The sequence below is a fragment of the Excalfactoria chinensis genome, chromosome 8 (assembly GCF_039878825.1).
Source record: "Excalfactoria chinensis isolate bCotChi1 chromosome 8, bCotChi1.hap2, whole genome shotgun sequence".
In the NCBI taxonomy this organism is placed as follows: Eukaryota; Metazoa; Chordata; class Aves; order Galliformes; family Phasianidae; genus Excalfactoria; species Excalfactoria chinensis.
In genome coordinates this window covers 3,572,029-3,596,758 of record NC_092832.1, presented here as the reverse complement: position 1 = coordinate 3,596,758, position 24,730 = coordinate 3,572,029, and the positions used below count along the sequence as shown (strand labels likewise).

At 45.6% G+C, this 24,730-nt stretch overlaps 1 protein-coding gene across 2 annotated transcripts; it reads right to left on the bottom strand.

Moving 5' to 3' along the window:
* Positions 1-775: 775 nt before the first annotated feature.
* Positions 776-21,420, bottom strand: KLHL20 (kelch like family member 20). 2 transcript variants are annotated; one of them, XM_072342738.1, is made up of 12 exons: positions 21,282-21,420; positions 20,167-20,227; positions 14,419-14,992; positions 11,134-11,292; positions 10,227-10,321; positions 9,056-9,171; positions 8,498-8,681; positions 7,265-7,408; positions 6,959-7,092; positions 6,236-6,444; positions 4,515-4,621; positions 776-2,707 (listed from the first exon to the last, which is right to left on the bottom strand). In XM_072342738.1, exons 2-12 carry the CDS (start codon positions 20,187-20,189, stop codon positions 2,623-2,625), a joined length of 1,830 nt encoding a protein of 609 aa, XP_072198839.1. In that variant the 5' UTR covers positions 20,190-20,227; positions 21,282-21,420; the 3' UTR covers positions 776-2,622. The 2 variants fall into 2 exon arrangements, with proteins under 2 accessions (XP_072198839.1, XP_072198840.1); XM_072342739.1 differs by having other exon boundaries at positions 21,267-21,361.
* Positions 21,421-24,730: the final 3,310 nt, after the last annotated feature.

Genomic DNA, 24,730 nt, shown 5'->3' with positions numbered 1-24,730 from the left:
GAACCAGCCATGTACACACAACTACCTGCCTAATGTGACACCATCACATGCCTAGCTCCTTATCTCTTACTGGAACTAGCCTACTACATGAACTTGCTTTCAGTTTGTATTAATTGGACTTACTTTTGGCTTGCGAAGGCTGCAGCCTGTGAAGTGATGATGCTTACTGAGTTAGGCATGGCCAAAGGTCTTGACAGCCCAGCAACTGTTAGTTCTGTTGCTTTAGTTTTCTTTCAGAAACATCAAAGTTTGCTATGTTGACTGAGAGGAATGGCTTGGTAAGCAGACCTGTATTTGATTTAAGATTAACCCATTAGTCATTTTCAAGATTAAAAGTTCTGCTCTGACAGTCTGTGTAAGTAGCTGCTAAATTCAACATAGCCTTAAGAACAGAACCTAAAACCCATGTGAGAATGCCCCAGCAGCATGCTCTGCTTTTAAGATTAGTGCTTAGCTGTGTGCTAAGTGCTTTGCTAACCATGTTCTACCATGGGCTGCCTGTAGAGTAGTGCTGGAATGAAGAACTACCCCTTCCTTATTACATGCTAGATTTGACAAGATCATGCAGCTACTTCCTTCCAGGTGGAAAAAACCCACTGGTTCTGAAGCACATACTTCTAGCTAAGTGAAGGTATAGCATCAAATGCCAGTAGCTTGTAAGCCCCTTTTACTTTGACCATTACCTGAAAAAGGTAGCATTCCTATCCACTATTATCTATACAAACTGTACAAAAGCATAATCCACTGCTCTCAACCGAAGGAACAAACAAAGACTAGCATAGAAGAAATTTATTAAGATAGCACTATTTATACAAGTTACTCATGCTAGAAAAAAGCATCAATGATAAATGTAAACATTTGTTTACAGAATACTTGTTTTCCTTGGAAAGGTGCAAATGATCTTCGTATGTAAACATAAGAATACCAACCTTTAGGGGAAAAGGAGCTTTTGTTATAAAGTTTTAATGACCCATTTATTATGGTAGTGTAACTTCTACTATATTCAAGCACATTAAAATGCTGTTACATGAATCAGACGACGAAGATGAGAACTCAAGATGTCAGCACTGCCTTCATCTCAAGAATTCACAGTCCTTTTAAAATCAGATTTAATAAGATCCAAAGTTACATCAGGTGCAACAGGTCTTTTCAGTACAGACAGTACTTACAGTACAGACAAACAGATCAGAACCTTTGAGTCTACAGTTCCTCCTTCCTCTCTCTCTCCCTACCCTGGGTACCTCTGCCCTCACCAAAACATGACAGTAATTCACAGTGCCAGCAAACAGTGCCTCCCTTCCAAACTCTTCTGTGATTTCAGACCTTTCCCTGTTCTAGGCAAGCACAGAGGAAGTGCATTTTAAACCAGCCATTGAAAGAGAGCACACCATCTCATCATGGTCAGTGTTTTACAACAGGAATTCTAGAGACACAGCTGAGAGGCCTGAGGGCAGCTAAGGTGATGCTGCTCTAAGCATTTTTTCACAGCAGGAGCTGACTCGATTGCAGGTCTGCCATTCTATCAAGAACCTGAGAAGTGAGTGTTGATCTAGGCTAGCCAGAACTAACAGATGATACCTGCCTGCCAGCTTCAGAGAAGCGCTTGCCTGCTGAATGTATGAGAAAGACTTCTTAAATAAGCAACAGCTAGTTGTTTCTAGGTTCATATACAGAGGAGGTGAGAGACAAAAGCTGGACTTTTGTACCATACACTGTACAGTAAAAAGGCATCATATGAAATCCTTTTCACTCTCACCTTCTTTTGTGGCCTTTCACTGATTCAGTCGATAGATGAGAGTTCCAGTTCTACCTCTTGCCTTCAGCAAGACTGAAAAGATACTCAGGGTACCCACAGCTCTCCTGTACTCGGAGACCCAACTACATACCACCAGGGTTGGAACCACAATAGCTTGCAGGACATAGCCCTGCCCTAACCATCAACTCATTAAAACTCAAATTGCACACGCACATATACATATATATGAAATACATATAGATGCACACATATATATGTATATAAAAAGCTGGAATCATCGCCGTGAGCGATACAAAGAAAAGACGTGATACAAATTAAATGTAAAAATAAATATACTCTGTGCACAGGAAAGCTTCTGTGCAAAGGTGGCACCTTGCAGGTCAAGTACTTTTGTTTTTTGTCGAAGCTCTCTGTAAATAAGGCAAAAGCAATGGTTTCTGTATCACCTTCCTCTTTCACCCACCAACACAGCTGCCACATCCAATGCTCACAGCGGGAGGGAAAGGCAGGAAACTCTCCTTGCCAGACTCCCATTGTGTAGCTTGTAGTCTGTGCATTGGCATTACTTACGCTGCAGTGAATTGTACAGTTTGGTTTATTCAGAATTGTAGACTAGTTAGAAAAAAATAATGGACGTAAGCGACACTTCTACTTTTGTCCGGTGGTTCCCTGGAGTCTGGCAATGTGGTCTCCCATTGGGCACACTCTCACAGAAGTCCTATTTATAGTTCCATAGAAAGAGTCACTGGCAAAGAGTTACATCAGGTCTAGACCGTTCATACTAGAGCTGCAAAGAGTCCAGTGTCAACAAGTCTCTTCAGTTGTTGTAGGAATGACAACCAGGGGGTCTCCCTCTCTCTTGCTGCTTACCATATATGGGATTCACAGTGTGTCATTTTGATAACACCTACTCCTCCTCCCAGCCGCCGGTAGTTCATCCCTCCGTACAACCTGCAAAGACAAGGACTTCAGTAGGGACACGGCTCCAGCTCTTTCATTAAACCACCACGGGAATGATCAAACCAGCCTCTGTAAGCATAGTTACACCGCTGTTAACACCCGGTTAAAGTGGGCTGTGACAAGTCAGAGCAGCCGCCTTTTTATGGACTTCCAGGGTAAACACTCATATTTGCTCATGCCTTTCTCCCTCTAAACAAAGCTGCTTGCTTCCTGTTGTTTCAGTAATCACTTGCTTTCTCCCTGCCTGGCTGTGGGCAAGATAAGAAATGAAAAACCATTTCACAGGCTGTAGCTGACCTTGGGCTACATTTTGGATAGCGCCGGATCGAGTACAGATTTGCTATTTCCAAGCCAACTGATTTCTCTTACGTTTCTAATACCCTATACATTCAGCTGATCCACCAAGATGTAACACATCCCAAGCACCATCTGCTTCCCCAAGATATGTTACTGAAACGGTGCCTGTGTTTCATATGGAAATCTGATCCCTACAGACTCCAGGATCCTACTCCCTTCAGCTGCATAACTCTCTTCTGTGCCACTGAAGTCTGCTGGCAGAAAACAGAGAAGCAAGTTCTTCAAACAACTCTCACCAATGCAATCTGGGATTAACAAATGAGATCAGAAGAATTTCTTAGGTCGAGCTACACAAAAATAAGCCCTTAATAGAACAAGAAGTTCAGCAAAGAAAAGGAAGACCAGATGATGATCAGCTATTCTGAATTCAGTGGTAATCTACTGGTATTACTAAGCCAGAAGGAATAAGGACATTAATTGCTCTCTATTCCCCTCTACTCCCTCCAGATTACTAAAGCAGCAAGACTGAAACGTTAATTAGATTTGGGAAGAAATATACAGATAATTGCTTTTAAGTGTAGTTAAGACTAGAAAAGAAGTGAGAAATACAACTTCTCGGCACACATTTTCAATCAATTTGGTGACTTCTCTTATCTCGTGAATTAGATGAAAATCTTCTGATTGCTGCCGTACAGATTTTAAAGGGGAAAGAACATCATATGCTCAGTGTTCTGCTTCAGCCTCTCCAGAAAAATGTGGAGCTCAGAGCCTCAGCTTGAAAGCCAAAAATGAGTAGGATGGTTTCTACACTGTGACTGTGAACTCTTTCTACAGGCCAGCTTGCTTTATCAGGAAGCAGAAGAGACTCGGCCCAAAATAAACACAAGGGACAGACCTCTTTCAGCATGGCTCACACCTCCAAATTCAAAAGTGGCACTTAAAATGGAAGAACATTTTCCTTGCTATCTGGCAAGCTTGCTACGTTGCCTATTTTCTCTAGGTCTCAAAATCCTACCTAGGCTTTGTTTTCCAAGCAGAAACTTACATGAAAATGTTTCTCAACTAGTCGTGGGCATGGGAACGCAGTAGGTAAGTAACAATGGGATATTACCAGCATTCAACTTCCATTCATATTTAAACAGAGAAGTCATCTTGTCATGGAAGGCTTTTGCAGTCAGGCAGCAGCGTTGTGGCAAGACAAGCCTGCCACAAAGGTTAGTGAGCAGCAAGTGACCCCTTTGTATAGTTATTTCTCAGTACTGGACTATGTTTCAGGTACAACAGGCAGGACAGCCATACAGAGTTCCTGTGCCTTCCCAATTTTTCACAATATGCTCCTTGTACAGCTTCATGCTAACCAGGAATTTACAGCATGAAATTTATGCTGGCTGCTGCACCAAGCTGTATGACACAGTTCTAATTTGCTGGGCCAGCTCCAGCTGGGTGGCAGCAGCTACATCTGGAGATTGCTATTTGACAGCTTCACACACTTATCTGTTACCTCCATGTGTTAGCATCTGGATCAAACACCTCAATGGTCTTCAAGTACGTCGTGCCATCAAACCCTCCCACTGCCATTAGCTGTCCATTCACCACCGCAAGGCCAACCTGTAAAACAACCATCACAGCAGCTGCTTAGCTACCTGCTGAAAAGACATGAATGCAATCCCTGAAAATAACGAGTGAAATAAGTATTAATAATCATGGACCACGTTTGGAGAAAGGCAAGCTGCAGTAGAGGTTTCTGGGGCGGAAAAAGGTACAAAACAGCCTAAAATGCATTTAACTAGGACACACTGGTACAAGATGCCACACAATCCCAGTACTGGGTTTCAAATAACAAGATATGAAAAGCTAAATACATATCTGAAAGCAGAGGTATGACAGTAAAAGTAGAAGGTTCCCCTTATTAGTGACTACAAGAGCTGGAACTGCTTCAGTGGTTATAGATACATCAGAACATAAGTCTTTGTCAGCCAATGCATATCACACCCTAGTTGAGACATCCTGACAGATTACAACACATACTCCAGAACATCTACCAACCTATAGCCTGCAATGACTGCTTAAACTGGAGGAGAACCATACATAAAGCCTACACAGCCTGCTCCTCCCAGGCTGTGGCTTGGAACATCTGTGAATAGCTTGGCCTTCAGCCTTTCTCCTTTATCTTCCTGCAGAAGCACAAGAATCAGAAAAACCTCAAACGTTTGTGCGGTTTAGGCAGATCACTTCCGGTGAAAACATAGCAGTACAGCAGCAAAGATAAGAACACAAGGCAATACAGCCCTCATTTGGGTTCTGAAGTACTTAGAACAAACTCAGGAGGGCCGCACATGCAGCTGCATCTGTTGAGGAATTTCTACATAGGAGGAACTCGTAATTCCTCAATGCTTAATTGGTAACTGGAAAGGACAGTGTTGAACAGCGTACTAAATGCTTTGAGGAAGGAAACACATATTTTTCTGCTCCCCAAACCAGTACTTGTTATGATTCACACTTGCCTCACCAGACACTGAAATACTAACATGCAGACAGAATGAATCCATGCTTTGCTTTACTATGTGATTCAGTATCCAATGATAAATATTCATAACATTTGCATCTGCCTAAACACGATGACTACTTAAAACGCTACGTTAACCTTTTTTTCACGTGTCTACAGAAAGCATGAAGATCAGGTGGTGATGAAAACATGCTGTCACTCTCCGTACCCATTGGATTTGTGGAAGAGAGACAACGTTCCATTGAAAAGCCCAAAAACCCCCATTCCCACACACATCAAGGCAGTGAAAAGGCTTAGCTACAAGTTTGTATCTACATACAATTACTCCGTTTTCCAGCTCTTTTTTCTGTGCAGGTAGGATTGTTCACCTCCTAACTCACACAAAGTGCTGATTTTAATGCTGTTCCCTGATACTATCACATACCAAGTATGACTACTTCAGAAGAAGCCGAAGACATCCCCAATCCTCAGTATAAGGGACCAAAACTATTTTAAAGGAAAGTTCAAACAACTGGATGTCCATGCCATGACACAACTACCACCCCATTCTTGAGTCTTACTATAGAGCACAACCCCTTTGGAAACATCTACCTCTCTGCTGCTATTCTGAAAGATACAGATGAAGCAAGAGGGAAATCTCATACGATAATGCTCTATCCCCTGCTGTTCCCATGCGATGACAGATAGTGTAAGCAAGCAAAACAAGCCAAACTCACTCCGCTCCGTCGGGATGTCATGGCCACAACAGGAGACCACTGGTTGGTTCGAGGGTTGTATCTCTCAGCGCTACTAAGCTCTGTCGTATCATCTCTGCCTCCCACAGCATATATCATGTCTTGGTACACTGCACAGCCCAGATGCTTCCTCCTCGTCCCCATGGGTGCAATCGTATGCCAGCGGTTCTCCTGAGGATTGTATCGTTCCACTGCAGAGGAAATGATATACTGTTGGGGACAAGGTTGGCAAGCAGTGGAGATCAGCACTTTTGTATCAGCACCCGAAATATTGCTCAGTCTGTAAAGACACTGCAGTGCCCACAGAGCAAAAACAGGATGTACTGATTTGTTCTATCATTCTAATGCTTTCCTTCCATAGAGAGCTTGCTTTTCTTGTCTCTAATCCTACGGAGTCAATCAATCAGATAAAGCATCTTCACTCAAGAATGAGTTGGCAGCGCTACAAGACGATCACTATTACTGTGCCAAATGCAGCACCAAAGGGGAAAAACCATACACGAACACACACAGACACAGGTAACAGTGGTTCACAGGCCCATATGTTTGCCATATATGAATTACCATATAGTAAAATCCCACCTGAAGGAGAAAACATGCAGCTAACTGGTCATCAAGATACTCAGCTACCATCTGGAGACATTGAAGACAACAAACAGGATCATGACAAATGTTGACAGCAACGAGGGACAGCAAAAGGTTTACCTGTATTGAGAGGAGAAGTTCCATCAGAGCCTCCCACTGCATAGAGAAAGCCCCCTAAAACAGCCACTGCAACTCCCAGACGTCTGGTGCTCATGGAAGCCACTCGAGTCCATTTGTTTTCTTTGGGATCGTACCTGACAGAAGAATAAACATCAAAGCTCACTGAAATGTCAATATCTTCACAAAAGGGGTAAAAAGGCTGATCTTCTTCTCCCCAAAGAAAGATCCCCATAGGATCTGTACATTTACTTCCTCCCATGCTCCCTTTTCTTTCTCTTTTAATTTTGTTCTTAAAAACCTAGGTACCTTTCCACAATGTTGAGGCAAGAGACACCATCCTGGCCACCCACTGCATAAAGGTAGCCCCCAAGAACTGCTACTCCAACACTGGTCCTGCAGGTGCTGGTGGGGGCCACATCACTGCTCCACTGATTGGTCTTTGGATCGTACCTAGGAAAACAACATAAGTTGCTTATCTATGCTTCAGACTTTTCCAAGATTGGAAACTAGTGAAGCAGAAAAATTCAACCATCTTGAGTTTGAACTGCAACGCAGCTATTTATAGGTTGAATAAATAATTCCAAAATCATGCAATGCATGCAGCACATGTAATTGCAGGGATGTTCAAACTGCAGCGCAGGTGATTCAAACTGAAGATCAAAGGTTGAGGTTTGTAAGAAAGCACATTACCAGGGACTGGCTGACATGCGCTAACTTGTGTCTGTGCAAAGAGCAGCAGCTGGAGTTACTCTGCTGGATATACTCTGCAGTTCACACAAGCCAGCACAGGACCTGCTCCTATTAATAAATACAAAGGAACCAGACCAACGTGAGAACCCAGAGGCAAGGAACAATAGTGTGCAGCAAGATGTGGGAGACTTGAGATTATGACGTGAGAAGCTGGCAGTATGCAAAGAGACAGTGCAAAGAAGGGGAGGAACATCTGTATAGCTCACTGGGTTAGAGGGAAGAGACTTGGAGTGCATGAGTCATGTGGCTTGTAGGCAGGCAGACTGCAGTATGCTGCTTCCAGAAACATGAAGTTTGACACAGCTTGTTTGACTTCTGTCTTTCACAGGCCTAGAAGTACCCTATCTTCCTTCTGTGTGTTTACAAGGTTCCTTAATCTTGTAGTTACCAAGCTGCAATGAAATTCCAGGATGCTTTCCCTCGCTGCTGAAGTAACACATACTGCAACTAGACTTTTCTTAACAACACCAGAAACAAACCAGCAACTACAAAGAGTGTTAATCGGGATCACACTCCTCCTACCGATTACAACCAGACCTACCTCTTCATAACTCTTACGCCAAAGAGTATGTCTCGTTTCATTAAACCAAGAGTAAATGACATAATCTGCACGTGTGAAGACCCAGTTCAGCAGTAAACCAGTATATATTGAAATAGATAACAAGTAATATAAATCTCAGGCCTTCAGCAGGAGGAAAACAAAACCCAAATAGCTGGCAAAACAAAGCTGGCACCCAAGTTTAAGAATTCAGGGTTAGTATTCTGCATGTTGGTCTTATGAAGACCTACCTTTCTACACTGTTCAGGTAAGAGGAACCATCATGGCCTCCCACTGCATACAGAAGGTCATCCAGAACACTGACACCAACACCACAGCGCCTTTTGCTCATGGAAGCCACCATCCTCCACTCATTGGTTTGAGGGTCATATCGTTCCACGCTGGAGATCGCATCCCCGCTGCACCAGCCCCCCACTGTTGGGACCAAGGGCAAGAAATAGCATCACAATAACACACCAAGCACACATACTGCACATGCGCCTGCACAAATAATAACCCCCCTGCGCTTCAGCAGCCTTGTTCCAGTCGCTTCATCTCTCAGAGTTCATCGTTCTGAGGATTACAATTAAAAGGCAGAATTTGATTTTCAAGAGGATTAACCTACACTTGGAAGTCCTGATACCACCAAAGAGATCACACAAGTGAGGAAGCGCAAGCTGACTCAAATCTCCAAATACCAACACACAAATCATTCGGGAAGATGCTGAAAAGATTACGTTTAAAGAACAGCTATCACTAGCAAAACAGATCTGAATCTCGTGATTGAAGGCAGCAGGAGCTGTACACACCTGCAAAGAGCACCTCTCCACAGCGGATAGGTTTGCGTGGTCTAGTTCGTGGTCCTTGCATCAGCGGTCGCTCTTGGGGTAACAGGAGATAGTTTTTGGCTTCATCCACTAAATCCCTGCACGAGACAGGAAAATATGAATTCCCAATGTTCACTTGAAACTGGTCAAAGAAAAAAGCATGAATCAAGACAGTGGTAGCTCAGCATCGATTTTTGTCTGCAGTTAGTATTAGATATTACTAGCTGTAATGACTGATAAATGGTGACGAGATTTCTTGGGCTTATTGTATTAAAAAAGAAAACCCAGTTTGCCTCAAGCTAAAACTTAAGCATCAACGGTTTTGCCTTGGAACAAAACAGGAACTGAAAAGCACACGAATATCTAATACACGCATGACCAACAGATGGAGATAGTATCTTTCTGATGAATGTTTTCTCCTTGAGCTCTGGCCAGCTCACACTGTCCATCCATTAACGACTTATCATCTGGTCTAATCCCAATATACCAAACCCTTGAATAAAACAAAACAGAAAAAAAGGCCCCCTCCCCTCTACAAGCATGGAACTCGGTCACTATGATTGCTTACTCAGGAGAAAAACTGTTTAGCTTATCCCCTGAACTTTCCAACACTAAGCACAACATGGAAAAACGTGTGCTTTGCAGATAATGCACAGCTCCACAAGAATTAGAAAGGTGTGACTTGTACCACAAGGGAAGGAAGTGGCAGCTTCCTTCCACTAGCAACGCAGGAAAAAGACTACATCTGGAATCTGTCCAGCTATCAAAGTCAAGATGTTTTGCATTACTTTAAGTCATATTGAGATTACGAATCAATGCCATATAAGTGGTAAGCTGGAAGGAAAGGCCCTGACTACAGAACAAAGTGAAATGGAAAACAATGCATGGTGTTTTTTTAAACCAAAAGTCAACCTGTGTACTCCAGTTCTGCTATTCCACAGAAAAATAACACCGTTAAAAGAATGGAATTCCTCTAGGGCATGCTACCGATATTATGCAAAGAAATAACGTAGAGGAGAAGAAATGCAAAAGAACAAGTTGGGAGAGAGATTACCCATTCACTACTAACAAACAAGCAGTTTCTGCGAATAGATGTCAGTAAGGCTCCCTAATAGAATGAAATCCCATTCTGTAGTTCAGCAAAGAGATTTACCGGCATTCCTCATCGCTCTTAATAAGAGGATCAGAGCCCACTGTACCCACAAGAAACTTGGGACTCAGCAGCGGCAGGCGAACGTGCTGGAGGACCTGTAACACAGAACAGAACAACACTGGAGATAAGCTGTAAATCCCCAAACAGAAAGAAATTGGAGGAAAAAAAAAAGATATAAAGACTGGCTAATAATGATAATAGGCACAAGCAGGTACAGACAGAAGGACCTGAAAAGACATACAGTTTTAAAGCCATTAAAAAGAGCTTGCTTGAGAACAGCAGCATTTTTTTGTTTGCTTTTAAACAATTTTCAGAAGCTTTCCACTAAATATAGTTGCATTTAATATCTGTATTTCCAAAGAAGAAACACCAGGATAGGCACTCGCTTCTTTTGATCAAAAAGCCTGAGACTTCAGAGGCTTTGCAGCTGACAGCTCTGTCAGAATGGGTGCTTCTCTGTGAAATGACTTGGCTTAGATGAAACACTGCATTTCAACAAAACCATTCTGACAAGCTCCAGTATAAGATCCTGAGGGTTGAGGCATAAATCAAACAGCAGAGCTTAAAGATGCACCTCAAATGAAGACGAGCTTTTCCTTACCCACTGTTTTTTGTACGACACTCAAAGCAATCCAGGCCACCACGCCTGGACAGACCACTGGAACAATCGAGTTTGGAAAGCCCTACCTGGAAACAATTCAATAAAGCCCCTATCAGAAGGTCTAGTGGCTGCATCTCTCAGCCTAGATGAAGGGAAAATGCCAACCTTCAACACAGGAGGAAGACAAAACTATCATGGAGCTGCATGCGCTCAAAACCATCACACTGCTGTTGCGTTGCCCTGTCAGCCCTCATTACTCTTCTTCTGGATAAAAGGGGTCTTAAATGTCACCGTGCTCATTATTACCTGTGGCAGCTGGGGTCTTCTTTCCTGAATGCTGTACTTCACCCAGGCCATCACTGCGTTGAACACCTGCTCTTCACTGCGAACATTTAACTCATCGCTGGATATAATGTCTATGAGCTGATTGGCAGGAAGCAGCATGAACTCCTCACTCTCCATTACCTGGTTAAATAGAAAACACAAATGAGGACAGTGGCCAAAGCACCGGAACCATTCCCACTTCTGTTTCTCAGTGCACTTCTAAAATGGCCCACTTGAAGCAGAGTCCAATGGGCTGATCCAGCAAAGTGTCAACTACCCATCACTACCTTGCCATCAACACATGACAGGCTGGCTGTGAAATACAGACCCTAAAAACACACCAAAGATGCATAAAAAGGTTTCCGTAGGATAGTTTTAAAGGGTTAAGTCACAGAACACACTGGTCAGGTTTCAAAACTCAAGAAGAATAAGGCATGCCTTTACAGTCAGCCTTCCTGCTTGTCCTGTGTAACCTATAAAGCAGCATCAGAATAGAGAGGATCTGTACTCAAGCAATCCAAAGCAGAAAACAAATAAGAAGTCTCAGAGACAAGCTACCAAAAGCTGAATGCCTGTTTCTGGCTGAAGAGAAAATATTTCTGGACAAGGATTCATTTGACCATCTCTGACTTGTTTTAAGTACGTGCATAGAGCATGTGTGGGTCCAAAGGCGCTTAAGAGGGAATCAGAGCTTCTGAAGGCCCTCAGGACTCATCCCTTGTGAAACTCAAGCTGCTGCCAATCTGCCAGCACATTAATTCCTTCAGCACCCAAGATAGTGACCAGCTCCACAGGAGGCCTCAGCTGCTGCTACGCTCCCAGCACACAGCCCTGAGAACAACACTCGCTGGGGCTGCAGGCTGCTAGCAAAGAGTTTTGCTAGCTTAACCCATCAGTTCAGCTTCCCCACAAGCACTCACAGCCCATAGCCAGTCATCTGAGTGGTTCACTGACATGAAACAACTGAATATCAGCTTGTCTGTATAATTTACATTAGAACTTCATGACTTATGCTGTGGTCTGCAGCATAAATAAGATTCTGCGCTCATAATAATTCTACTATGTTAACAATGATTATATTTGCAAATAGAGAAAGCACCTGAGTCTACTGCTACAAAGTACAGCTTGTTCATCCCTATGTGGATTTTTTCCCCTTCATATATATATATATTCATACTTATATACATATATGAAACAATCAGTAGAAGTGGAGGTTAGCACAGCAGAGGATATGAAGCAATTCAGCCTGCATTTGAAGTAACTGCATGGGCTGGCCTGATGCCTACTGCTTAATACTTGACACTGCCATTCAGGAAATTCCCATCTCATGTTTCTCCTTGTCAGTTCGGAGGAACGGTGACCGTACATAGGAGTACATGTTTTCTATCAGTTATCTCCCTCCCCTTGGTAAGGGATCACCACCTTCTGGATGGAAAGTAATGGCAGTGCAGAACACGAGCCCAGCAATGAGCACCATTAACACTGGCTGCAGAGAAACAGCAGAAAGGAAAGATCATTAGGGATGAAGAACAGCTGAACTCTTGGATACTCAGCAGGACAGCAAAACCTGTCCAGGCCAAACAAATAGTGACCTAATCTAAGTGGTTTCATTAACTCAATTATAATTTGCATCATCTTTAAAGAGGAGAGTGCTTTCCAGAGACCAAAACTCCTGCCTGTGTGTGTTTTCACAGGGAGAACTAACACACAAAGCCATCTCTAAGGGACTGTGCAAGAAAAGAACCCCTCAGCAGGCAGCTCTTGACAGCCAGCTGCAAGTATTAACACTAAAGCATTCAGACACCAAAGTGTTACGCTGTCAAGAAGTTATTTAGAGGCTTGTAAGCATGCCCTACTCATGTAATAATAAGAAGAATGCGGCTCTAACCTTTAAAACCACCAAGTACTGAAAATAAACAACCATCTGGTTACCATTCTGCTCCCAAGGAAAAACTGCAGAGGAAAAGAAATACAGAGCAAGCACACAGCACATCACGTGGACAGCTAAACGTAGGGCTCTGATTGTGGAGCTTTTGGGAAACCACCGAGTTCTAGAGAAAAAAAGAAAACCACAAGCTTTTAAGTAGCAAATTCTGCCTTCATGGCTAGGGAAAGTCATATTTAATTGCAACTTCTGGAGTAAGCTGGTGTTGTGTGTCTACAATCAGATATCAAGTATTGTCTTCACGGTGTCCAACAGTCAAGTTCAATTGTGTTTGCTTCTCCTCATAATTTTCTTAAGCACTACCTGACTGAAATTAATACAATTCCAATCTGCTTCCTGCAGGGAAAACAAGAGCGTGCAAGCTTGCAAGCTGCAATCAATCACACACCACCACTTCTCTGGGGAAACTGAATTAGCATCAGTACTCCATCCTGGAGTTACCACTGCCTTCGGAAAGGACTTCTCAGGTGGGAAGAAAAGGTCTCTCTGCACCAAGCTACCTGTCCCAGTGGATAGAAGAGCAGTTTCTGGAAAGGGCAAGAGAAATCCCCCTGCCAGGGGAACACATCTTCATGCTGAGAGCACCCCTAGAGAGCAGCTGCTTCCAACACACGTACATTCTTACCCTTCCAACCAGAACTCAGGAAAGATACCACTTAAAAATGTTGGGCTCTCTTCTGCATCTGGGTGTAAGAGTGAAGTAAAGACTCACTCTTCTCTGGGTATTGCTTAGGTAATCCTTTATTATGCTGATCCTTCCCTGAACTGGTAGCTGGCACCCCAAAACATTTTCCTATGGAGACTTTGAAAAGCAAAAAGAGACTTGAGTTTATGAAGGTCAGCCACAAAATACCACGTGAATTCCTTTCACATCGAGCTGTCCAGCTTCTGCTGAATAACAAATGCAAAACCCTCGTGCTGCTGTATAGCAAGGGAATTGAAGAATTCACTTGATGCAGCCATATGCTCTCCCAGTTCCCTCGTACTCCCAATCCCTACACTCAGCACGTTTTTATTTCTCACATATAACCCTCACTTTAAGACTTTTCTCCCCTCCGATCATGTAAATCCCGAACACTATATTGCAGTACACCACAGTGCAGCTGCATCAGTAGCAGCGTCAACCGTCACCTGTGTCTGTGGCCCTGCCTTCCATGCAGTATTCAACACAGAACTCCAAGAGAAGAAATGCCACAGATCATATTTATGATCTACAGAACAACAGTGAAGAACACAGCAGAACTGAGGGCAGGGTTTGGGAAGAATCACAAAGTAGGAGTTGACCACAGCTCTCTAAACTCCTCAGCAGAGGGGCCTCTTACCTCCTGGAAGTTATGCTGGGTGAACTTGTCAGCAATCCTCAGCAGTTCGCGGCACGAGTGAGTGTCAGCAAAAGCTCGGATGCCCAGGCAATTGGAAGGGTCCAACTGTCTCTTAAGGAACTCGCAGCAGGCCTCCTGGATCTCAGCCAGCTGGAGAAGGCAAGCAGCTGGCAACAAGGTCTGGACATTTCCCTCTTCCACAGTGATCTGAGAGGTGTAGGCAAAGTCAATGAGCAGCTCCATGGCCCTTTCGTCGATATCTCTGATCACCACTTCCGTCTGCCGACTCTCTGCCAGCTCCCCAGTGAACATGGCTCGAAAGTACGGGCTGCAGGCGGACAGGATCACCCTATGGGCGTAGATCTTCTTCGCACCTACCACCAGCACCACATCACACAACTCCCGGTGCTTCCGGAGAAGATTGATGACTTCCAGAGTCTGTCGAGGGTGCTTGTCGGAGATGTAAGGCATACGAGCAGGCTGCGGCACCCCTTCCGGCAGCTTGTTAGGATCTCCCAGTGTGCATCGGCTGGTCACATCCATTCCGGTCTCCCCTGGTCGAGTACTGGTACACCTGCAGCAGGAGAAGACAAATAGAAGATGGTCATCAGCTCATCCATCACCAGCTGTCAGTGCTCAGTGCTTCACACCAATCACACAGGCAAAACCAATGCTGCCCAGAGCTCCACCTGAGAGTGTGAACGTAAACGTGACCACGAGCAAAAAGAATCAGTCTCAAACCAAAGTCTGATTAGAAATAAAGAAACGCCAGCTTGCAACAGGCTTATACCTATTTTTCTATGCTTTTCAGTGACGTCCAACCACATATACATATTTATTAACTGAACCTCATGACTGCCTTGCACGGTAGAGAAATGTTATCCTCATTTCCCAGGCTCAAAGCAAAGAAAGTTATTCAATTTGTCCACTGTCACTTGAGTTTTGTCAGCGCTGGAGACAGATTGCTGCTGCACTCACACAATTTAGCCAAACTTCTCCATTCTTCTGCCTACATATTGGATAGGGGTGTCCAACACTGACACCTGAACACACACAGCTATCCTGAGGACTTCAGTAGCTTTAGATGGCCTGCAGGCTACCAGGATTAAGAGACCAATCAGAAAGGAAATCAAAACGAAGCATTCACAACCACCGACCTGTCAAAAAGGGAAGAAAATAACAGTCTGAATACACAAAATGATATCCCCGTTATCTGAATCTTTGCCCTGTGCCATATGTGCAATTAGTGAAAAGGATGCGGCAGCACCACTGACTTACCAACTGCTCTGCAAATAAAGCAAGCAGAGGAAACTATCGCCTCTTCCACTTAGAAGAAAAGAAAAACAGCTTCACTGGGAGCAAATGAAACGCACCAAGTGAAGAATCAGCTGACAGCTACGAATAATCAAGTGAGCACACTGGCTGTTGGAAGGAGACTTGGAGAGCCAACACATCCATTTCCAGCTGCTCTGGTACATTGGCATTTGGGAGTTATCACCACCTCACTTTGCTCATACTAAGAGTGAAAGAAGAGACAGCTCCGCTATTGCTCAGTGCGTTTTGCAGCATGCATCCATTCCTCTCATTATTATGTCAAGTGCACTTTCTAACAACAAGCAAACCAGCCTCTTTGCAGCAGTTCCAATTACCGGCATCCCAGGCTGTTTTCCCATTCCCCCCACACTCTCTCCTTGATCACGGCATTCAGCTGCTTCAGACCATTACCTCTCCCTCCTATCTTTGTTGCACAGATCCTGCTGGGTCTCCCTCTGTGCTTTATTCCTGTTCAGCCTCTGCACTTGAAATGCCTCGCTTGTTTACTTGTTACACATATATAAAATATATATAATACATCCATTGCTGTTCTCCTTTCTTGACACCTCTGACAAACCCTTCTGCTGTTACACTGCCTCTCACTCCCCTCCACCCACTCATGTCCCTCGCAACCCAAATTCACTTTGCAGCATTCCAAAGCTCTGCAAAGTTCCTCCCAAAAAAATGCAGGCAAACACTCCTCGCAGCATCGAGTGAGCTGAGTTCAATGGTACCCTCACAAAACCTCAAGAAACCTTAGCTAAAGATTCATTTACCTAATTGGCTTTCTCTGGTAGTCCCCAGCAGCTAAGGGCAGACAGTAAGTAACTTAACCCCTCTATCAAGGGACGGAGGAAGGCAGCAACAAAGCCCCCCAGTATAGAGGCCAGCTCACACTAAGCATGCCACATGGATTTCACTGCGCTAAGGCCAGATTTGGGCAGCAGTTCCCCATTCCTTGCCAGGCTAGAATAGGCTTTTCTCCCCAAATCTGACTGCTGAACAGATCTTTAGCTGAAAAGGAAGCTGGTTATTAAGAACCTCGGGCGTTCCTGCACTGTTCCCATCCCCATTTATCTGAGCGTGCCTATTGTATCCAGTCTCCTTTCTCCAAGAAAAAAAAAAAGGGGGTGGTTAATGATTAAAGAGAACTGAATGGCTGGAAAAAAGAAAGAATAATAAGCAAATTACCATTCCTGATTCATCCATAACTTACCTCTAGGTAATGCAGAAGCAAGTGATTGATGGGTTTGGGAATATCCATACTGGATCAAGACAGGTGCTTGACGTTAAGCACTGTGGGCTGCTGCTGTGCACAGGCACAGAAGTGTGAATTAAAAGGACACCGACAGCCTGTGTCTCCACAAGGATAATAACTTCACTGCATTATGTGTGCATTATGCATATATATGCATAGAGAATGAAACGATGACTCAGTAGCTTAGAGGTGCAAAAGACAGAAAGCAGCATTTGATTCTCACATGCTAGGCTAGCTGCCATCTCCCAGCGCATCCACAGCTAAGAGCTGCTCCCACATACACAGGGTGATTAAGGAGAGGTGAGGATTGAGGAGGAAATATGGGCGCGAGGATAAAAGACGGGTGCTCAGCTACGCAGATATGCTGGGATTAGCCTCCATTAAAACGCAGGGCCGAGGAAAGCAGCAAACACAATGCGATTAAGGGCTGACAAAAGATGGGTTTCCGTAGCACGCTGCTGAGAAGCACAAATGGAAACACAGGCAGCCTGCCACACTAGGTCAGCGAAATAAACAGGCAGCACTACCTCCATTTTATTTACCTACGCCGCTTCCCAAAACTTCAGCTGTTAACATGGGCACCTATGAGACTTCCAGCCTTACAGCAACACAGTCAAAGCGAAAAGGTTCAAAATACAGCCAAGAATAGATATCTAACAAAAACGCTTCCAGATAACATCACTGAGCTCCTTAACTTTAAGGTCAGGGTGGCCTGTGTCTTTTGGTTTCAGATTATGTGTGTTTTAGGATGAGATCGCAAGAAAGCCTTAATGTAATGCGGAAGAAAATAACCGATGGGACCTACGGCCCATCACAGAACACAAAATGGGCTGAAAGCATCAGTTGAAATCACTCGTTGCTTTAATGGATTTCAGGAGCAAAGGATTTTAGTAGTAAATGGGGATGATGAACCAAACCAGCAGCGATTTCTGTCAATGCCTAGCTTGGAATTTTATGCATAAAGCCATACAGAACTAGTAGGACAAAGCCCTTTCATTTGGTCTACCACAACAGCACCAACCAAGTAGATAGAAATGCTTACTTGCGGCAACCAAAACTCCAGGAATTAAAGATCTAATGATTAGTAAAAAATGCCACTGACTCCTTTTCTTACAGAGGTTACAAAGCTTAGCAAAACACTCCCAGTGACGTAGAGTTTTGCAAACCACCACACAAACCTGACCGCGTTATTATTTTATATTGCTTAAATTGAGAGCAGCAGTGATCTGGTACTCGAGTCCCTGTTTACATTGCTTAGTTACGCTTTCACTCAGCAAACCCAGAGAACTCTCAGTTTCACCAGGAAAGAGGATGTCAAAGCACAGGGAGCTCATTGCTGGAGTCTTCCTCCCAACCTTTTTGTAGTTTATCTCGTGCAAGAGCTGTGCCCATGCTTGAGAGCTGCTCCAGCCCTCATGCATTGCTTGGGCTACGTACAAGCACATCACTGCCTGACCACCGACTTGCTGCGTTGGCTTTCTGGCTTGACCCCAGCCCTTCTGCATAGCTACAGACTTGCCTGATGACTACAGGACTCTTGGCTGATCCCAGCCACCATGTCCACTCTGCCCTCCTTACTCTGGTGCTGCAGAAGTACACCCTTCATCAGTAAGGACTCCTCTGCCTCACTGATGCCTTCAGCAGAACAGTTTCCTCTTGCTGCTCCCTGACAGCAAGAACAGCCTGCCCCAACTATCACTTCATTGCTAAAGCAAGACAAATCCTGCTTGTGACGGGGAGAATGCTCTGATGTTCAGTCTTGACAAGAATAGCTGCAGGTTGTTTCCCCATTCAAATCACCTTCCCCATTCTCTGAATGCTGCATATATTTCATATCAACTACCATGTCTACTAATGCATCTGGGTTAGCTTAGAAGTAATGACCAAGTTAGCATCTCAAGTAAGCCAGCCATGCTCTGCACTGGCTTGCCACAGAGGGAAGGAAAACACAAGGTACTGGAAGGTCTGGTCTCTGAATGTTGTTAAAGAAGCCTGAAGATCCAGGGTCAGCACCACAACAGAAAACCTCTGCTGCTTCAGCCTGGTGCTGCTGCTCACTGCTAGATCTAACCCAGACCCAGTAACAGACAGAACACCTGCCATGGCAAACCCAAGGCCACAAAGCCATCGAACACCTAACGATCCCCCTGCTTCCATTCTCTACCTCTGAGATGGAAGGGAGCTGACTGCTCCTTCACATGTCACTCAGAAAAAAGGAACATGCTGTAAACACCACAGGTTAACTCCTTTTTTGTCCCAAAACCACATTTCTTGTCACAGCAACAAACACCTGATTAACATAACATGACCCCAGAGATGTCCATATCATGGACCAAGGTTTACTCAGTAGCTTAACCGAAGCATCATGCTGATGCTTACAGAACTACCCCTAGCAAAGCTTCCCACCTTTTAACACCCCAAAGTACAGACCGGGCAATTTGCACACGTTCTCTCTACTTTGTTTGAAGGGAAAAACAACAACTTCAGGCAACCCTGCTTCCACACAGCTTGTATGCAGAAATACAGCTGCTGCTAAGATTTGCTATGGCACATTTAATAGTGAACAGCAACCAGAGCAAGCAATCCCGTTTGCCTACCTGCCGTCATGCTGATTTACTGGGACGGTAACAGAACATTTCTGATACAGGCACATCAAGCACTCTCTGAATTAAAACTTCAGCTGCATCTTCAGCTCATTAGAACTGAGGCAGCTGGCATCCATAATTAGAAGAGGAAATCTCCTTTTCATCCAAGACTTTACCCCATCGGAGGAGCTAAACTCCTTTAGTTAAGAAAACAGTAATGCCTCTCAGAAATCAAGTTCTATTTTATTCCCAGACTGTTTATTTCACATTATTAGAACACAGAAGGAATTAAATACCAGGTTTTAGGATAAAGTAAGCAAGGAGGGGCAGAAGAGAACGTAGTATTATGATAAATTGCCTTCCAAACTCCTCTGCTAACAGCACATCCACTGCCAGACATCTGGTCGTGTATATACTGAGAACTGAACACACAGAAGCAAGATGAACTCTTACACTCTAACTCTCCTATCCAGAGCTTTGGCTTTTCCTTTTAAAGAAAAAGAGGTTTTATGGCCTCAGCACTTCTGACACCAACTGAGAGCAGGATTTACTTACGTGGAGTTAAAAGGAGACAATAGTTTTTCATCTTACCTGCGCATTGGCTTTCCGTCCATGCACCGCGAGGAGAAACCTTTACCTTACGCTTCAAGACCTGATCCAAAGGAAGAAAAAGAAGAAAAGCGGTGATGCTGTGAAACAGGAGCCTGCCTTCCTCTCTTCAGCCTGACTCTGCAACAGCGGAGCTGATCAAATCCACATCCTAATATGCCTTCAAGCTCTAATCCAGCTATAAAATTTGCAGCCTGGATTAACCATGTCTCGACTGCAGAGGCTAAAGCAGATGGAAATGTACACATCATTAAAAGTCATTTCAGCACAGCTGTGTAATGACTCGTTAAGCAAACGGAACACACGGATCAAAGGAAACTGCTCGCCTGCCTATCAGAACCCTTAGGATTGTTCTACCAAAGGATGAAATGCCTCAAGTGACAGGAGTGGGGATCTCCATCGCTGTGTAGCAGAGACTGAAGGCAGGCTGGCAACTAAGGCACAGCACAGCAAGCTTAAAGAGGGTACATTTAGGTTGGATATAAGGAAAAAGTGTTTTACAGGGAAGGTGGAGAGGCACTGGCTGCCCAGAGATGTGGTTGGTGCCCCATCCCTGGAGACTTTCAAGGCCAGGATGGATCAGGCCCTGGGCAACCCGATGGAGCCGTGGTGTCCCTGTGCACTGCAGGGGAGTTGGACTAGATGGCCTTTAAGGCTCCCTCCCAACTCTACGGGTTCTACGGCATGCTGTCACAGGAGAGCATTCCGCGTTCAAAGCGATGTTCCCAGGCTTCCTGCATTCAGGCACCCGGCGGGGAGCGGTGAAACCATAGAAAGGCACCGACGCATCCAACACGTTTGGAGCAGAACTTTGGGCTGAAGTTGCAAAATGGCTCCAGCTGCTTCTGCCTACGTGAGTCAACCCCCTCCCCGCCAAGCCGAGCTCCGGGCGCTCCGCGCTCCGACCCGCCGCCTTCCCCCGCCTCACAGCACGCTGCCGGGGCACGGCCCACCGCGGCCGAGCTATCCTTAGGCCTCGCATTAAACCCCGTGAATAACAAGCGAACCGAAGGATGGCTCGGGCCGAGCGGCGCGGGGCTCACCGCACGGCCGGCACCGACACCCGCACCGCGCTCACTCACTGCCGCGGGACGCACCGTCGCTCCGAGCCCGGCCCGCCACCGGCCCTCCTCCGCGGCAGGAAGCGGACAGCCCCGCGAACCACCGCCGCCCGAACAGCCCCTTCCGGCCCGGCCCACAACCGCCCCGAGCCGCGGCTCCGCCCCGCCGTGCGGCCCCCTCGGGCCTGGAGCTGGATCTGTAATAGCAGTGCTACGGCGGCGCTGGCCGTGGTGACGTGGGGAGCGTTTTAGTGGATAACATCACTTGATTCCAAGCGCTGGCTTGTTCTCACCCAGCATCAAATCCCCTTGAGGCACCGTTGTCTCGTTCCATTTTCCCAGCGGCTGTGCCTGCCGTACCCACTCAATGCCGCGCTCTTTGGCCCAGCTGCTTTGAGGTGATTTGGGGAACGAGACCCTCTGTGTGGCTCAGTGCTTTCAGGGGTGTCACCACAAGACTTGCTTCTCAGGGCTGTTACAAGGCATAGGACGTGTTTCCAGCCATCCAGTGGTTGCTTCCACCATTTTAAGCACGTGGAGCTTGACGTGGTGCAATATCATCCACCTGCCAGGCCTCCCTGGATTTACATGTCAGCCATCGTCCTCCATACCAAAGAGGCTGTAATCATTTGTCTTGCCTGAAGGCAGCACATTTCACACGCGTGGAAAACCTGTGCAATAACATCCGTGGTCAAGTCTGCCCCTCTATCCCAGGTCCATCTATGTTGTATCTCATCCCTGAAGGCATGAGGTGTCGTGTGCCTTCCAAGGCATAGATAATTCACCCTTACATTGCCAATGCTGATAAACCTGAGCTATTTCAACCCTAGTTGTTTTGATATCCTTCGGTGGAGTAACTCGTGGGTATGCGGACACTTCTGTGATGTGCTTTTACAAGCAGGTTCCCCACCCAGGCAGCAATATCTTTCCACAGCTGCCAGTTGCCGATGTGGAGTCCTCAGTACAGGAGAGATGTGGACCTGTTGGAGTGCATCTAAAGGAGGGCCACAGAAATGACCCAAGGGATGGAACACCTCTCCTATGTGGACAGGCTGAGAGCAGACCAGCCTGGTGACTTGGGGAAAGAAAAGAGACTTTACCTCCTGTGGGAGATGGGACAGGCAACTTAGGAAGAGTACAAAGATGCTGTTAAGATGTGCAGATTGGAAAGTAGAACCACAAAAGCCCGGCTAGAGCTTTAACCCAGCAGCTGTTGTAAGAGATAAGACAAAATGTTTTTGTCAATACATTAACTATAAAAGGAGAACCAAGGGGAGTCTCCATCCTTTACTGGATGTGGTGGGGATCATTACCACCAAGGATGAGGAAAAGGGTGAGGTACTCAATGCCTTCTTTGTTTCTGTCTTTAATAGTCAGGCCACTTATTCTCATCCCTAGAAGTCTGGGATGGGGAGAATAAACACCCCATAATTGGAAACCTACCACTCAACCTGGACTGTCACAAGTCCTTGAGTGCAGATGGTGTCTGTCTGAGGGCACCGAGGGAGCTGGGGGAGGTGATTGCCAAGCTGCTTCCCATCACTTGTCAGTAGTCCTGGTCAACCAAGGGGGTCCCAGACAACGGGAGACTTGTCAATGCAATGCCCATCTAAAGGAAGGGTTCAAAGAAGGATCTGGGGAACTACAAATCTTACCTTAGCTTGGTATTGAGGAAGGTTAAGGAGCAGGTCATCTTGAGTGTGATCATACAGCATGTGGGACAACCAGATCAGGTCCAGCCTCATGAAAGGTAGGTTCCTGCTTGACTGATCTATCTCCTTCTATGACCAGGTGACCAGCCTGGTGGATGAGGGGAAGGCTATTGATGCAGTCTACATGGACTTTAGCAAAGCCTTTGACATTGCCTCCTAGAAAAGCTGGCAGCCTATGGCTTGGACAGGTATACTCCTTGCTGGGTAAAGAGCTGCCTAGATGTTGGGACCCAGAGAGAGACAGCAAATGGAGTTAAATCCAGCTGGTAACTGATCAAGAGTGGGGGGGAACAGCTGAAGGAACAGGAACATGTCAGTCTGAAGAAGAACTTCAGGGGGACTTTATTGCTCTCTCCAGCTGCCCAGGGAGGTGGTGGAGTCACCATCCCTGGAAGCACTCAAGAACCGTGGAGATGCAGCACTGTTTAGTGTTGTGGATGGGTTGGACCTAATGACTCTGGAGTTCTTTTCCAACCTTACTGACTCTGTGATTCTATAAAAGACAGCATTTTTTTTGTGGAAGCATGCTGAAGTGCTGTGGTGTGTAATGCTGAGAAGAGTCCCCAGACACAGAACCTGCAGGATGTCCGCTGAGCATCAGTATCTTGCATAGACACCTGCCACAGGAAACCAATGTGCTCCTATAGAGAAATGGCAGCTGCTCAGGGGAACCACAGGCTCCACACAGCACCAGGTGGTCCATCAACATCAGACCCAGCCCCCAGTAAACATAGATCTGTATATGTTCCATTTCCTATCCACAGGCCCTTTGCTGGACTCTCACCACTAGCTCCATGTCTCTCTTGTACTGGTGAACCCACAAGTATACACAGCACTCCAGGCATGCCCTGGGAAGGATCACCTCCCTTGATCTGTTGTCAACATGTGCCTGTTGCAGCCCAGGAAACCACCAGTCTTCTTAGTGGCAAGAGTACATCGTTGACTCATAGCCAACTTAAGGTCCACCAAAACCCCAAAGGCTGGGTGACCCCCAGGTTGTTCCTGCCACATGCAGGGCTCTTTGCAGCTCTCCTTGCTGAACGGCATGAGGTTCCTATCAGCTCCCTTCTTCAGTCTATCAAGGTTCCTCTGGATGGCAGCACAACCCTCTCACATCTCAGCCACTCCTCCCAGTTCTCTGTTACCCACTGACTTGCTGAGGATATACTCTGCCCCATCATCCAGGTGTGTAACCAAGATGTTGAACAGGACTGGAACCAGTTAGACCCCCTGGGGTACACTGCTAGTTACTGACGTTCAAACAGATTTCATACCACTGATCACACCCTGGCCTTTCAGATAGTTTTCACTCCACTTCCCTGCTCATTACGCCAAAGCAGTCTGTGCACCAGCAGCACTGTTTCACATCTGGCTTTGCCTTGCAGAACTAACATGATGCCCAAACCTGCTTCAAAACTAGGACTACTGCCAGCAGCACACAGCACCATATACCGGAGATGAGAAGCACCAGTATATACTTGTCTTTATTCACAGGGAAGGGGAGATCAGTATTTAACCTTAACAGCTGTATTGGCCACTTCAGTCCTAAGAAGCCTGTCCAGATACGCAGGGCTTCAGTCCCTCTCACCTATGGCTGACAATGCTGTAGCTGGAGGAATTCAGCCAAGGTCAGCCCTCGATTATGGCAGAGCTGTCATGCCTTGGGAAGTGTCTGCAGACAGCGATAGGGATGAAGGGCTGTTGTCACAGTCCCTTATTACAAACCAAGAGGGAATAAGACTGCTCCAACAGCGCCCACTGGGATAGGCACTT

Bases quoted from the DNA above. Each gene is read 5' to 3' on its own strand.
- KLHL20 (XM_072342738.1), bottom strand. From the start codon at position 20,189: ATGGACGGAAAGCCAATGCGCAG. The intron at 14,993-20,166 runs GTAAGATGAAAA...CTCCTGCTGCAG, and splicing joins GACGGAAAGCCAATGCGCAG to GTGTACCAGTACTCGACCAG. The intron at 4,622-6,235 runs GTGAGTTTGGCT...GTTGTTTTACAG, and splicing joins TGACATCCCGACGGAGCGGA to GTTGGCCTTGCGGTGGTGAA.